Source organism: Camellia sinensis, chromosome 5, assembly GCF_055761805.1.
Source record: "Camellia sinensis isolate YWXY chromosome 5, ASM5576180v1, whole genome shotgun sequence".
In the NCBI taxonomy this organism is placed as follows: Eukaryota; Viridiplantae; Streptophyta; class Magnoliopsida; order Ericales; family Theaceae; genus Camellia; species Camellia sinensis.
Window position 1 is genome coordinate 34046485 of NC_138965.1, and position 17129 is coordinate 34063613.

General features: G+C 35.7%; 1 protein-coding gene across 2 annotated transcripts in view; it reads right to left on the reverse strand.

Moving 5' to 3' along the window:
* SAR1 (SUPPRESSOR OF AUXIN RESISTANCE1) overlaps positions 1 to 17129 on the reverse strand; it is a 67528-nt gene that overhangs the window by 20126 nt on the left and 30273 nt on the right. For both annotated transcript variants that reach the window (XM_028230874.2, XM_028230868.2), the window contains exons 10-18: positions 16416 to 16598; positions 15748 to 15940; positions 15055 to 15626; positions 12533 to 12695; positions 11949 to 12226; positions 11636 to 11823; positions 4971 to 5047; positions 4526 to 4872; positions 3845 to 3913 (exon numbers count right to left, since the gene is read on the reverse strand). In XM_028230874.2, the coding sequence (XP_028086675.2) occupies positions 3845 to 3913; positions 4526 to 4872; positions 4971 to 5047; positions 11636 to 11823; positions 11949 to 12226; positions 12533 to 12695; positions 15055 to 15626; positions 15748 to 15940; positions 16416 to 16598 (2070 nt within the window). The remainder of the gene's footprint in view (positions 1 to 3844; positions 3914 to 4525; positions 4873 to 4970; positions 5048 to 11635; positions 11824 to 11948; positions 12227 to 12532; positions 12696 to 15054; positions 15627 to 15747; positions 15941 to 16415; positions 16599 to 17129) is intronic.

Sequence of the window (17129 nt, forward strand, 5' to 3'; positions counted from 1 at the left end):
GAGAAACATGTAAGAATCGCGTTTCTGTGGAGAGAGAAACGCGATTCAGTTCAAGATGGGATCGTAAAGGGGAAAGAGAGAGAGAGAAACCTGGCCTCGCCGTCGACTTCGACCTTCGCTCTAGCTCTAGCCCTAGCCCTAGCCCTAACTTTTGACGTCGACCTTTGCTCTAGCCCTAGCCCTAGCCCTAGCCCTCGCCCTCGCCCTCGCCCTCGCCTTCGCCTTCGCCTTCGCCCTCACCTTCGACCTTTGTTCTAGCCCTAGCCTTCGCCTTCGCCTTCGCCTTCTCTTTGTCGTCATCTGTGTCGGTCGCCTTCGTCTTCTCTTCGCCTTCGCCTTCGCCTTCGCCTTCGTCGTCTTCTTCTTCTTTTTCTTCTTCTTCTTCTTCTTTCTCTTCTCTCTCTCTCTCTCTGATTTGTGTATCTCTCTCACCTTCCATTTATAACATATAATAAATAATATAATTTGTTATATAATAATAAATCTAATTAAATTATATATAATAAAAAAAATATCTAATAAAATCTATTAAATAAATCATTCAATTTTTTTTTTATTTTAACATAATTTATTATTCCTTATTTGTTATATTTTTTTATTTATAATATATATACATATAAATTAAAAATAAAAAAATAAATTAACAATAATACATTATTTAAAAAATATAATAAATAAATAAAATAATTAATGTGTATTAAAATAAAAATATTTATAAAAAACTTCTAATGTATATTAAAATATATATATATATATTACCGCTCCCCAATGTGCTTCCAACCTAAGAAACTTCTATCGGCTCACGCTTTCTCGCTTCCGCTCCCGCTTCGTGCAACTAAGGGCGCGACTAAGCGCTCGCCTAAGCACGAAGCGAGGTGAGGTGACCCTTTAGCACTTCATACCCACTGAGGCGAGGCGAAATGTTGAAGCGCAGTCTAAGCGCATGAAGCGAGTCTTAGGCGTCGAAACGAGAGGCGATGCGAAGCGTCGCTTCACCATGTTTTGTTTGCTTTCAGTTCAAAAGATCTGGGCCCTTGATTTGAATGACTTTTGTGCTATTTGTGGACATGCGTAGCACTTTATAATTGTTTTCTACTGAATAAGAAGTTGAAACCTTAGTCGACATCGTTCCAATCGACAATTGCTTTCAAGAACCTCACTGATTACCTGCTTTCGACATCGTTCCAGTCGAAAGAGAAGGTGAGTACCTCCTTCTTCTTCTTCCTTTCTTCTCTTCGTCTTCTCCTGCTGCTTCTTCTTCCTTTTGTCTTCTTTTCTTCTTCTTCGAACTCTTTTTTTTTTCCTTCTTTTTCGGCAGACTTTTTTTTTTCCCCTTTTTTTTTCTTCCCTGGTTCTTGTTTTGTTTCTCTTCTTATTTATTTTGCTGAAAAATTTTTCAATTAATTTTACTAAATTGATTTTAAAATTGTTTAATTATTTTGCAGTGTTAATTGTATAATTGTTTTGCCGAAAAAAAATTTCAATTAATTTTGCTGAAACACTATTTTTCCATGACCTCTCCTAAAAATATGTTGTTCTTTAATTTCTTTATGCTGAAATTGTTGGTGGATTGTATTTGTCTTTGTTGGATATTTTCTGTTGTTTATAGATATTTAGCATTTAGAATGATAAATGCATGATGATTCTTGAAAATATTTATATTTTTGTCTATACTATTTATTTTAAAAAAATATCCTTTGTGGTCTCCTCGATTCAATGAAGCCCTCGCCTCGCCTCGCGCTTAGGCATTAGGAGACCATGTCGCCTTGGTTCGCTTTTTGCCTTAAAAAATATAGTTCTCGTCGCAAGGCTCTCCCTCCACCAGTTGTCTCTGCCCCTACTGTTGATCCTCCTGCTTCTGATGACCCTAATCTAGCCAACCGTAAGTACCCCCTTCGCGTCCGTAAACAGGTAGTCAAACTTGGTTTTGCTAAAACCTGTTTTTCTCCTTCATATTGTACGTTTTTGTCTACTATTCACTCTTTTTCAAAACCTTAGTCTTACAAGGAGGCCTGTGAGGATCCTAATTGCGTTCAAGCTATGAAGGATGAGTTGTCTGCATTACAAAAGACTAGTACTTGGGAGCTAATTCCTCTGTCTGCTGTCAAGAATCTGATTGATTGCAAATGAGTCTATAAAGTAAAGACTCATTCTGATGGTTCTCTCGAGTGCCATAAAGCTCGCCTAATTGCCAAAGGTTTCTCACAAGAATATGGTATTGATTATGAGGAGACTTTTGCCCCTGTTGCCAAAATGACTAATGCCCGTACTTTGATCTTTGTTACTGCTATTCGTCATTGGCCTCTATATCAGATGAATGTTGAGAATGTTTTTCCTAATGGCCATCTCACCGAGGAGATTTACATGCGTCCTCCCTCTGGCCTTTACCATTCCAATGGTCAGGTTTGTCGTCTTCTGCGTGCTCTGTATGGTTTGAAGCAATCTCCTCGTGCTTGGTATGATCGCTTTCAGACAGCTATTACTAGACTTGGGTTTCATCCTTGTGCCCACGATGCTGCATTGTTTCTCCTCCACACCTCTACTGGTTTTATTGCCTTATTATTATATGTGGATGATATGATCATCACTGGCTCTGACTCTTCTGCTATCTCTAAGGTCAAGCAGCATCTCTTTTGCACTTTCAAAATGAAGAATTTGAGACCATTGCAATATTTTCTTGGTATTGAGATAGCTTCTTCTACCAAGGGCTACTTTTTGTCTCAGGCCAAGTATGCCAACGAGGTTATCCATCGTGTCGGTCTTACTAACACTAAGCTTTCTGATACCCCATTGAGCTTAATGTGAAGCTCAACACCACTAATGGTGTTCCTTTGGACGATCCTACGTTATATCGCGAGCTTGTGGATTGCTCAGTCTATCTGACAGTTACTCGCCCTGATCTTGCCTATGATGTCCATGTGGTTAGTCAGTTTGTTTCTGCTCCTCGCTCTACACATTGGGCTGCTTTGATTTGGATTCTTCGCTATCTTTGTAGTACTATCTTTCAGGACTTGCTACTATCTTCTACTTCTTCCTTAGACTTGGTGGCCTATGCTGATTGGGCTAATGATGTTAATGATCGTATATCCACTTCTGGTTTCTGTATATTTCTTGGCGATTCTCTGATTTCTTAGAAAAGCAAGAAACAAACTATTGTTGCCCCATTTTACTGCCGAAGCTGAATATCGTGCTATGGCTCATGCTACAGTTGAAATTGTCTGGCTTCGTGGTCTCTTATCTGACTTGGGCATCCCTCAGTCTTCTCCAACCTCTCTCTATTGTGACAACCGAAGTGCTATTCAGATTGCTCATAACACTGTCTTCCATGAACGAACAACGCATATTGAGATTGATTGTCACTTCGTCCGTCAGCATCTGTTGTCTAGCTCTATCTCACTTCATTTTGTCTCTTCGACTCTACAACTTGCTGACTTCTTCACTAAGACTCACACCACTACTCGGTTTCGGTTTTGGTTTCTTCTTGACAAACTCTCAGTGTTTTCTACTAACACACCTTAAGTTTGAGCAGGAGTGAAAATATAGTTCTAGTTCTATTCGGTTTTCCTTCAGTTCTAGTTCTATTCGGTTTTTCTTTTTCCTTTTAGGCTTAGGAATTAGCGTTCTATATAAGTTCTATACAAGTGATGTATTCTTGTAGGCTTAGGAATTAGAGTTCTATATAAGTGATGCATATGTATTCTTGGTTTTAACTATTCAGTCTAATATACAGTTTCATTCAGAAAACTTCCAAAAACATGCATAACTTTGTCTACAACTAATATCAAGAAAAAATAAATAATAAATAACAAAAACCAGTAAATTTTCTGTTGTGACTAGGACAGACCTTCCAAGCAAGTTCTCGCTCTACCTTCTCTGTTAAACCAATAAAAGGTAGTTGACCATCACAAAGAATCTACAGCAAACAAAAATGCAGAAGTCTTCCATAAGTAGCATATTAGGAAAACATTGTGTCTTTCTAGCATTCAAATAATAATAATAATAATAATAAAAAGCAGTTATCAATATAAGGTCAATTATTACATGTCATTTTTTTATTCATTCACCACATGCCACGATAAAATTCACATCTTTGGACTTTTGCACAAATGACAATTAAACAAGAAAGAATTATCAGCATTATAACAAACAAAATAAAGAAGAAGACACAATTCACACAATGCATGAGAATCAGTTGACAAAATAGCAAGCATTTTTTTTAATTGCTAGTGTTTAAAACTTTTGCAGCAGTTTCTTCCAACCAGAAAAAAAACCAGGCTCATTTCATAGCTTTAAGCACATAGACAAATTCTTCATGTGGCCGTTCCTGAGAACAAATGCCAAGCTATTTATTGAAGCGTATAGCAATCCTAAATGAAATGCCTCAACCTTATTTTTGATTTAAAGCTCACTTAACATTATGCCAAAATTTATTTTTTATTTGAATTTCCGGAAGTGAGAAGTATAAAGAAAACTAAGGATGAAATAGTTTCAAAAAATAACAAACATAATTTGATAGAAAGCCTACCTTAATGGAACCACGCTCATAAAGAACAATTATGAAACGCCTCAAACAAATATTCTTGCTTTCCTCGTCTGGATTCGAAATTATTGCACAATAAGCATCATAATAATAATTGAGATCCAGTGTAAACTTGAAGACATTTGCCCAAAGACGTCCTTTAACTGTATTAACTGATTCATTTAGAGTATCTGCTCCAGAGTTGTCATCCTTAGAACCAAGAGATTCATCAACTTGCTCAAGAGCAGCAAGAGCAAATTGACAAGCACCTTCACTCAAATTATACTGTTCAAATATCTGCATCGCCCATTGATAATAATGAAGCTTCCACACTGCAGCTGATTGACAATCAGCTGGTGTAGGGAAAAAATATAGATACAGTTAAAAGATGACAGCAAAAAACGAAATTTCTCATTTCAGGAATTAATCATAAACTATTCAAATTACTTACTGAAACCAAGATGCGGCAATCCTGCTTCATAAGACAAACCCTGCAAAGCCTGGGGAGCACCTTGTACTGATGAAGCTCTGAAGACAAAGATTACAGTAAAAAATAGAAACTCATTAGAGGCTCAGACATACAAGCACTTTAACAGAAAAAAATTAACATATGATGACCAAGCCAAACTAAGTAATGAAACAATAATTGTTATATCTTCTTCTTCTTCTTCTTCTTCTTCTTCTTCTTCTTCTTTTTCTTCTTCTTCTTCTTCTTTTCACAAAGTAACAATTCTTAGGTTATTATTCACAACACTAGAAAAGTCCCTTTCAACCCCAAAATTCCACGTCAATCCTAACCCTGTCAGTTACCCATTGGCCTTCAATTTAACCTTTAGAACCCTAATTAGCAATTTAGGCCCTAAAAAATTCGTCTGTTCCAAATTTCTTGTACTATGCAACTTTTGAAAGAAAAACCAAATCCTTTTTTTTATTTTGGTAATTGGCAATAAAACTAATTATATTAAAAATAAAAAGAATTACAACAAAGTGGGAGACAAGAACTCCACCAAAGAAAACAAAAGAGATGAAAAAAGCAAAACTCATCAAGGTAGCAAGCAACTAGTGACACACACCACCCTCAAATCCCTAGAAATAAATAATAAAGGAATCCCCTTAAAAGAAGAAGAAACCTAAGACAAAAAGAGGATTAAAAAACACACTTTATCCTAAAGAGAATTAGTATCCTCAACTTTGTCCCTTAGTTGCACGAAAGCGGGGGGGGGGAGCTGGGAAGCATGAGCCGATAGAAGTTTCTTAGGTTGGGAGCGCCCTGGGGAGCGGTAATATATACATATATATATTTTAATACACATTAGAAATTTTTTATAAATATTTTTATTTTAATACACATTAATTATTTTATTTATCTATTATATTTTTTAAATAATGTATTATTGTTAATTTTTTTTTTAAAATTATATATATATTATAAATAAAAATATATAACAAATAAGGAATAATAAAATATGTTAAAATAAATAAAAAATAAAAATTGAATGATTTATTTTATAGATTTTATTAGATATTTTTTTTATTATATATGATTTAATTAGATTTATTATTATATAACAAATTATATTATTTATTATATGTTATAAACGGGAGGGGAGAGAGATACACAAATGAGAGAGAGAGAGAGAGAGAGAGAGAGAAGAACAGGAAGAAGGAGAAGAAGAAGACAACGAAGGCAAGCGAAGGCGAAAAGAAGACGAAGGTGATCGACACAGATGAAGACAGAGAAAATGAAGGCGAAGGCTAGGGCTAGAGCAAAGGTCGACGTCGAAGGCTAGGGCTAGAGCGAAGGTCGAAGTCGATGGCCAGACCAGGTCTCTCTCTCTCTCTCTCTCTCTCTCTCTCCCCCCTTTACAGTCCCATTTTAAACTGAATCACGTTTCTCTCTCCACAGAAACGCGATTCTTACACGTTTCTTTCTAGGAAACGCAGAATTGCGATACTGAGTAAGAATCGCCACCTGATTGCACGATTCCTGCAACTAAGCTTTGTCCTCAAAGATTCTAACATTGCGCTCCAACCTAATAACCCATATACCAAAAGCTCTAAAATCTATCAAAAGCAAAAGTGTAGAACACTAATTGTTCTACCTCATAGAATACTAACACTGAAAACTTTCCGTAGCCAAAACCAACCAAATTCTTATTGTAAGTAGCTTTAGGCACACTAGTTTCCTAATTTATCCTACATCACTAACGCATTGCATAAGTAACATAGAAAATAATTTATGTCGTTGCATTGAGATGCAATACACTAGTTTTGAATGTACCTCTATTTTCCCCTTTCCTTTGGCGATTAACTAGGAAAAAGGCAATATTCAAATTTAGATTGAGTAAATACCAAACTAAAGTTGCTTTCTAACCAGACAAAGAACAGTTTCACCAACTCTATTGCCAAATCAACTAGCGCTTTGATTAGTTGTACACTAAGCACTAACCGTATGTATTGCTTTGGCAATAGCCAAGGCCAACTGATGTAGGACAAGTGCAGGTAACACTCTCCTAAAAGTAGTGAGCCCAAAATTACTAAGATGCAACAACAAAAAGTTCTATAAACCCGTACATATTCATCCCCTCAACTATTAAAACCGTACAAATACACCCTTTTTGAAGGTGGTTGGAGGGGGTGAAAGTAATGCATTTACATAGTTGAAGGGGCTAAAATGTATGAGTTCATAGATGAGGGGGTTAGTTGATATTAACCCCTTAATTTACTACTAATAGTTGAGGGAGTCTCAGTGCAATTAACCACTTAATTGACTACTTTATGAGGCAAAAAATTGAAAAAATTATGTAGAACTGTACAGTTTAAAAGTGGTAACAGATAAAGTTTCGGGAATGGAGGAAAAAAAAAGGTATAAGGAGTTGAGGGACTGTTCCAAAGGGCTGTGAACCCAAGAACAATATGGAGGCTGGTTTTGCATTTCTTTTATGAGATATGGTTTGTTAGGTTGGAGGAAGAAGGGTATAGGTTTGTAAAATAGGCATGTAAAACGTATAGGCTAAAAGTGAAAAAGAAGAAGCAGATAAGGAAAAAAATTCTAGGAATCACTCCTTAGAACTGTAACATTATATAGACTTCTGAGAATTCATCGTCCTAATGGGATTTTGACTTCGTCCTTGGAAACTAAGATTTTTGACTTCTAAAGCCATCTAAAACCAACTAGAACCCATAAATAAAAACCTTAATACGCAACTGACCCATAAGATGACTTGTGGACGACTCTTTACAGACCATGTAAGGAAATTCTGCAAATTATAAAAATATCCTTGGCCTATAAAACAAAAATTTATATAGATAATTGACCATATTCAAAAATAAAAAATTGACCATTTTGATACAAAGTAATTTCAAAACATTATTTTTTTATTTTACTTTCGCATCACCAACATTTTAGCAGAAGGATTTTGCAAGTAGAAAAGGATGGTACATGTAATTAATCATAAGGCAAGATGCAAAAACAATATTTCTTTTGGGGGAAAAGCAGATTAATCATCTCTTTTGGGGGAAAAGCAATATTTCATTCCAATAGAAAACCAAAGGCAAGAGGCAAAAGCAGGTTTTCTTTCTGCTAACTTGTGCAACTGTATTATTCAAAATGGCATTTTATTCTACGTAGGAATAAATAAACTAGGGTGCATGGTGGGTATAGTTTTGGTGATAGAAATGAGGCTAGAGAAAGTATTTTAAATTTTGCATTGGCCTTCGACCTGGTGGTGGCCAATACTATGTATAAAAAAAGAGAGGAGCATTTAATAACCTTTAAGAGTGGGTCAATTATGAGCCAAATAAATTACTTTCTAGTAAAAAAAATGGACTGTCTGAAATGCAGCGGCTATAAGGTGATTTTTGGAGAGAGCCTAATGTCTCAACGTAAGATTTTGGTATTAGATTTATGCTTTAAAGAGCAACACCAAACTAGAAAGGATAGTGGGCGCAGTAGGACGAGATGGTAGGACCTAAAAGGAAATACACTAGAAATATTTAAGAATAGAATGAATGAAGAAGGTACTTGGGACTTAGAAGATGATACTAACATTATGTGGAACCTGATGGCCAATTGTATGAGGAGAATCTCAAGGGAAGTCCTTAGAGAGTCGAAAGGAAAGGGACCCAACTCTAAGGAAATTTAGTAGTGGAGGGATGTTTGAAGCGGTAGTGAAAACGGGTTTAAAAAAAAAAATTGTGCTTTAAAAAGTGACAGAATGATAGAATTGAAAAAAACCTTAAGAGCTAAAAATTGGCTAATAAAGAGGTCAAAAAAGTAGTGATAGATATTAAGTTGAAAGCCTATGATGACCTATATACTAGACTAGATAGTAAGGAGGGAGAAAAGAGAATATACAAACTTGCTAAGATAAGAGAAAAGAAAACAATATATTTTAATCAGGTGAAGTGCATCAAGAGTAAGGACTCTAAGGTGTTGGTGAAGGATGAAGAGATTAAGGAAAGGTGGAAGAATTATTTTGCGAAGAAGTTAAATGAGAAACATAAAAGAAGGTCGAAAGGAGAGGAAATAGCTAGTAATAAGGAAAACCAAGACTACGAGTTCTATCCCAAGATTAAGAACTTTGAAGTGGAGATTGCACTTAAGAAGATGAAATTGAATAAGGCTTTAGGACCCGAGGACATCCTTATTGAAGCTTGAAAATGTTTGGATAAGAAGGGATTTTTTTGGTTGACTAGGTTATTTAGTAAGATTTTGACTACCAAAATGCGAGATGAGTGAACGAAGAGTATTTTAGTGCCAATCTATAAGAATAAAGAGATGTCCAGAATTGCAATAACTATAGAGGAATCAAGTTGATGTATTATATAATGAAAGTGTGGAAAAGAGTAATGGAACGTCAATTACGAGATATAACGAAGGTGACACAGAATCAATTTGGATTTATGCCCGGTGGGTCAACAATGAAAACGATCTATCTTTTGAGGAGAGTAATAGAAAAGTAGAGAGAAGAAAATAGACATTTATATGATTTTTATCGATCTTGAGAAGGCATATGATAGAGTGTCTCAAGATATAATCTGGTGAGTGTTAGAAAAGAAAGAGGTGACAAAAAACTACATTGATATGATTAGGGACATGTATAAAGGTGTAGTGACCACTATTAGATCACCAACTAGAGAGACAAGTGAATTTCCAATTACTGTGGAGTTACACCAAGGATCAACCTTAAGTCCTTATATTTTTGCTTTAGTTATGGATAAGTTGACGAGAAATATTCAAAATGATGTGCCATGGTGTATGCTTTTTGCAGATGATATCGTAGACTAGAGAAAGAGTTAACACTAAGTTGGAGACTTTGAGAAAAGCACTTGAATCTAAAAGATTTAAGATAAGCAGAACTAAAATAGGATACATGGAATATAATTTTAGTAATAATAACAATGGAAATAAAAGAGAAGTGAAAATTGAGAATTAAGAACTACCAAAGAGAGAACTTTTTCGTTATTTAGGATCGATTATCACAACAGCTGGGGAGATTGAAGCAGATGTGATCCATAGAATTAAGGTGGGGTGACTTAAGTGGAGGAGTGCGTCTGGGATATTGTGCGATAAATGAGTACCTCCTAGATTAAAAAGTAAGTTTATAAAACGACTATTAAACCAATGATGTTGTATTAGACGAAATGTTAAGCAACTAAGAAACAACATGTAGATAAGATGAGTGTTGCTAACATGAGGATGCTAAAGGGATGTTTGGCAAGACTAGAAAAGACAGAGTTAGGAAAGATTATATCCTTGAATGGGTAAAAGTAACACCGATAGAAGATAAGCTAAGAGAAAATAGATTAAGATGGTTTGGTCATATACAACGAAGACCAACAGAGGCAGTAGTGAAAAGATGTGATACAGTGACGGTAGAGGAAAGTACTAGGGAAAGGGACGGACCTAAATTGACGTGGGCTAGTGTAGTAAATAGAGATATGAATCTCTTTAATTTGACTAATCAAATGTCCTTTGATAGAGTCAAATGAAGAAGAAAGATTCATGTAGTCGAGACCCCATTTGATGGGACTTAAAGCTTGGCTTGGTTTGGTTTGGTTTGGTTTAGAAACCAGTAGAAAAAAGCAATACAAAGTTTGCTTTATGCTTACCTGCGCAACTGTAATATCTACAGTACAAAATCAATTATAATCCAATTCTTTCTCAACCACGGGAAAAAATGCCGCAATCTGGTTAGCAAATAATTCTAATTAATGAAACCCCTTAAAACTTGTTAAAGAAGCAGATTCTGAAACACTTTGCCTTCATGTATACAACAAAGGTAAAAATTTGAAGTGGATAGGACGAATCAGTCGAAAAGCAATGAACATCTATATTATATAAACTAGAAATCCACAGCATATTGAATATCAACTTACTCGACACACATACTCAAACGAAAACAACAAAGAGAAACAGGGTGTGGTTACAGACAAGTACACAACCTAATTCTACATTCTTAAGTGGTTTTCTTCACCAGTTCACACTGTATTCACTTTCAGTAAAATGAATCCTGATCTGTGCCAATGATATCATTCTGGAACCTACACGTATTGTATGACATATCAGACGCATTGTGTATCTAAAGACACATATATACGCAACCCTTTTATTGAGACATATTCACTAGATATGAAATAACAGGGCATTGCCATTTGAACTCCATCGCTCATTGTTGAAAAGAAATCATAGAAATTTTGCTTAGAGTTTAAAGAGATATACAGGTGGATATGACAATGTGCTTTGCATTGCACACAATTCGTAGGTATTCAGATTCTCGATTTCAGTATCCACGATTCTCCTTGCACGTACATGAAATTTTAGGTTTATAAAATGATGTTTGTTTTGTTTTTAGGATGGGAACTTGTGTTAGATACACAATTTGAAGCCTCATAATATTTTATAACTGATAAAGAAAAGTATGGTATATTTAATGTTTTGCAACCAAACCTTTAAAATTCCTGACAAAGTTCAACTACATTCCTACCATCTGAAGAGCACTGGTTTGTCCAGAGCTGTTACATTGACTCAAACACTTGGATCAAAACAATGGACACTGCAGTTTAGAATTTATATCAGAAAGTGAATTGATGCATTTATTGAAAATAACATACCTAAAGAAACAGCGAACAGCTTCAGAAACTTTTTTCTCTTTCAGCAGTCCCTGTGGTACACGTTGTGCTTGAGCAAGGAGGCAACATCCAAGAAGATGGAGAAGTATGCCCCATTCACCATCACCACTCTGAATACTTTCAGATATTTTCTCCTTCCGTGAATGTGCATCCACAATAGTAAGTAGATACTTGGAGAAGAAACAAGAACTTATTTCAGACCTTCAATACATTTCTTGCAAATAATAATAAAAACACAAATTTTTTCAAAGAAAAAAGTCTGATAATCATAGAAATTTAAATCACAGTAATAAACCTCAACGGCATCATACTGGCCATGTCTAAGTAAGATTAAAGCAAGCTCAGTTGAATGGCTGAAGAACGCAGGGGTTTCTCCCCCAGTCCTGCCCCACATTATCCAGCTAGTAAAGTTCCGCACAGAACTGATAAAGCTTCCAGGATCAGGCAGACATTTTACCGAGAGGTAAGCCTGGTCTTCAGAGGAACTTCTAAAATTTAACAACAGTATACAAGCCAATGTGAAGTCGCATTTCCCAAGGTTCACATTCCATGATCTCTTATCAATATTGTTATCTGACCAGTGAACAAAAATATGACAATTGTCAAACAATAAACAACAGAAGTAATGCCGCCACAGTATCCAACTCAATAAACTCAAAAAACTGAAAATGCTGCTGCCGCTGAACCTATGGCCATATTCATATGCATGTGACATGAAAACCATCAATGAATGTCAATAAGGCAAAGGGGAAATCCTTTTCACGGATATGTAATTTATTTAGAACAAGTATAGTAGGACACCAATCATGTCAATGGCAGCAAACCCCACCAACAGAGAGAAGTATCTTAATCTGGCAATCAAAATTAGTACCAACCTACCAATTTGTAAAGATGAAAGTTGATAACTGAAATCTTCAGTAGCAGGGGATTCAGATGATGTGGTCCCCAAGAAATGGATGATATGCCAATCAGTAATAATTTCTTGAATCATTGGGACCAGCTCAAGTTGTATTCTGGAAATATCATCATGTAATATATGAATCTGCAAAAGCAAAACGGAGACAAAAAAAAAATGCACTGGTTGTTTATAAAAGTTAAGCTTCATGGCTAATAGACATTACATCATCACATTGTGACAATATCACAAAGCATTAATAAGGTGTAAACACGTACTTCCTCCACGTTTTACGAGTCTTATAGCTGACTATGCACAAAGTTCAAAGGAAGAATAATTGAATGATAAATTCACAAAAATGTCCCTAGTCTTTTTTGAATTTTTTTTTTTTTTTTTTTTTTGGGAATTGTGATTGTAATTAATAATATAGGTAAAATGAGGGTAGAATGAGACAGGGAGTAATATTCAACTTTTTACAAATTACAACAGCATTGAAAATAATAAATTCAGATTCTGGGGTGGTTGGTTCCACAATCATAGGGCACCCAAGCGCTACACAGTGACTCTTGCACTAGACCTCAAGAGATAATGATTCAGTAACCGTGACAGTGTGTTTCTGAATTTAAGTGTAGAAATTCAAGGAAGAAAAAGATAATTCTAAAAATCACTCCTAGAGGCCTCAAGCATCATAAAGCTTCAACGCTTTGAAAACTGTTTAAAATATTAACTCCATTAAATTAGAAGTACTATAATACTTTATATAGTCTTTAGAAACTTCTTCTTTAAACTATATTTATGTGTCCTATATGCCCTAGCCAGAAAGAGATTCATTTGATGCCAAAAATACCGCTTTTTCATGCCTTAAATCAATCCCAGGGAAAGAGGGCTCAAAAGCTTTGACTAATAAATAGGAGTTTTTTACTAGGATTCTAAAAGAGGAAACTAGGCGTTTAACTTCTAAAACATATCTAAGACCAAATAAATCTTATAAATAAAAACCAATTAAACAATTTGACCCACAAGACAACCCATGGATGACCCCTACAGCCCATGTCAGCAAATAGGAAATTACCAAAACACCCTTAGCCTAAAAACCCTAGAAATCATAAAATATATCTCTCCTAACACTAGAAACATGATTATGTATGGTTTCTATTGGCTTCTCTTTGAAATCATGCCAATTTTCAAATATCATAGCTTCTTTGAATTTAATTTCCCTTGACCTTCTTATAGTCTGCATCATAGAGACTTTGATTCTACAAGCCAAAACACCATTGCTTCTCTCTCGGTCTCTCCTCCCAAGGATACCTCCAATCTTGCCCAACCTAACTCTTGTGGTTCTGCACCAACTCAATGCCCACTATACTTCCCAAAGGGTGCAGTCTGACAATTGCCTCACTCACTTATAATGTGCCACAAGATGCAAACCAGTAGATTGTCAACTACTAATCCAATCACAAGTTCAGTTAGGAATATGACACACTGATGGTTATATTTTGTTAGTGTTTGGTGTCTCATTAATGATATTTCTTATAATAAAAAAAAAATTAAAAACACCATATTACCTATAAAGAAACTGAAATTTCCATATGCTTTGAAGATTGTCAATTAGTTTGTAAACCCAAATATCACACCACCATGAGGGCAGATATACTCCATCGTTACCCGTTTACCCTTAGCAAGGGGATTTTACAGCTGGTTTTTATGAAGATTGAGAATCTACATTTAGCTACTGCACTTATGTGATGAATTGTCTCGAGTCTAACCCCTCCCAACACCCTCGACTAACAAGGACCTACACTGGTTTATGTCCTTTACTCATGATAGATTTTGGAATTTAAGACTTGGCAAAGAAACAAATTGTGCTAGCCATGTCTACCGCTTAGCTAAATTTTGGACAAGAGCGCCATTTTGCAGAAAAGTCGGTCAACTATTGTCGAAGAAATCCAAGTAACTGGACAGGGAACAAGATACTTTTATTATGATAATGGGGAAGCTATTAGTGTTCCACATAGTCCTGTCTAACATCATATAGCAAAGCACATGAAACTGGAGAAACTTGTATGCCTTTGTTTCAACTGATAATCCACTGGTAGATGCTCTAGCCAATGGTAATCAATTAACATCATGTTTCAAATGAATTGAGCAACTTCAATTGAGCAGGAACTCTAAAACAGACTTACCGAAAAGTAGCTAACTCTCCCTAACCAAAGATGACCAGCTTTGGACAGACTACCATTCTCATCCTAAATACACAAACCACATAACATAATTGAATGTACACAGGAAACTACAGGAGTCAATATTTTTTCCTTCAGAGCTTCCACAGTCCAGTTCACAAGGCCATATAACACGGTAATAATGAAGCAACAATAGAACATAAAAATCCAATTTCAAATACAATTACTAGGCAGCCAAGAGATTAAAGCATACACAAAAATATTGAGCTATATCATATACTGCGTATAATAGTAATTATGCTCCCTCAGACAGAACAATTACTGACCTGCCCACCGATGTTCACCAGATAGCTTAGCAACAGAAGTATGTCCAACGAAGATTCAAACATCACTTTTGCAACTTGAGAAGTAGCCTGGATCATGACACAAGTGTTGATGTTGAAGCCTACGTCAGAATCAAACTTCTGTATAATTTTGCGAGGTACAAGAAATTTTAAGTAGTTCTCTATGACATCCAAAACTTTTCCCCATGCAGTAGCTTTATTTGACAAAGCAAGAAGTGACAAAAACATATCTACAGAGAATTTCCTCAGATTTTTGTGATCTGCCATTTCCTTCTCCCAAGCAATATCAGCTCCCAGCTCAGATATATGAAAAGCTGTTACTGATGAACTATATCCTGTTTCTAAAATCTTCAGCAAGCGAGGCACAACTTCTTCAGATGATATAGATGGCGCACTAAGGAGTGATTCATAAAATATAGCAGAAGAACCTTTTCCCAATTGTTGGCTGACATTACTGACACATCGGAGCACCTCAAAAAGAATCTCACGGTCAACGTTATCATCAGAAAGATCCAGCCCAGAGCTTACAATATCTCCAAGTTCATCAAAAGAACCTAAAACATCAGTACATAGAACTTCTTAAATGAGATGCTAGTCAATAGATTAACTAAAAATAATTTTTCAGAAAAATCAAGCAGAAAATTTACACATGAGAACTATGGTTTCCCCACATACCGTAGATAAGAAACTCTATATCTTCCAAACAACGGAAGAGTGAGACTGAATTTTTTCTGATTAAGCCAATAGCACCCATGGATGAATCAATGAGGAAACCAATTGGTGCATTCATCTTGCACCAACAATGGAAATAGCGTGTACAAAAGGTTTTCCAGCGATAGAGTATTGAAACTGGACTTTCAGAGATCCCCTAGCAAAAAACACTCAGTTATCAGCTACCTTGAAAACTCCCTTTCCCAGCAATAGAGGGTATGTTTGGTTTGGTTTTGAGAGAGTAGTTTTTAAAAATTGTTTTGGGGAGAGAGTTTAGAAATTTTTTTGATTTGTTTGGTTGTGTATTTTGAAAGTAGTTTTGGAGTTTGTGAGTTTGGAATGATTTGATATTTTAATATAACTGAGTAGATGTGTGTGAGAGAAAAAGTGATTGAGAAGAAGAGAAGAGAGAGAAAAAGTGATTGATTGATGTATAAGAGAGAGAAAGCGATTTTGGAAATTGTTTTGAAAAACTTACAAACCAAACAAGTTTTTTAGAAAAATTTTCCCAAAATCACTCTACAAAGCCAAACCAAACATACCCAGAACTTTCTACTTCAAAGGGCACAGAAGGAGCAACTTTGAAGGTAGAGATTAAAGAAACAAGAGAAACTGAGATAACTAAAGAAAACCTCATGCTCAACAAGTGAAAGGATTTCCATTTTCAATCTGTCAACAGTTAAGGAATAGAACTCGGAATTGGCCAAGTGCTTGTTATAATCCTGAAATGTTGCTCGGAGAACAGTACTTTGAAGAACCCCAGGAGAAAGTAGCCTACGTAAGAAAATAGAAGACACAAATGGGACAATTTGATCCTGAAACAATTTAAGTAGAGCAAAATATTGTAAGCAACAAGCCTACAAAATATTAATAAAAGAATACAAAATCTCCGACATGATAATAACCACTATGATATGCAATTCACCTTACCCCAAAAAAAAACACAACAACAAATGACACAAGAATCAACCTTCGCATGGCAATCACTCATAGCAGTAGGTAGCATACTAACACGGACATGGGTCTTGAAGCTTAGAGGTATGATAGAATATCACCCCCTATTTATAAATGAAGATTAGGGTTTACAAGAAAGTCAATTACAAGATAATTCCTGAGGGCACAAAATGATTACAGACAGACCTTAGTAAAACTTTCGGCTAGTATAATATGCTAACACTCCCCCTCAAGCTGGTGCGAAGATATCTCTCATGCCCAGCTTGTCTAATATGTCATGAAATGGTTTATTCCCAATCCCCTTGGTGAGAATGTCAGCAAGTTGTTCACCAGACTGGACAAAAGGAGTACAAATGGTATCACTAGTGAGTTTCTCCTTAATGAAGTGGCGA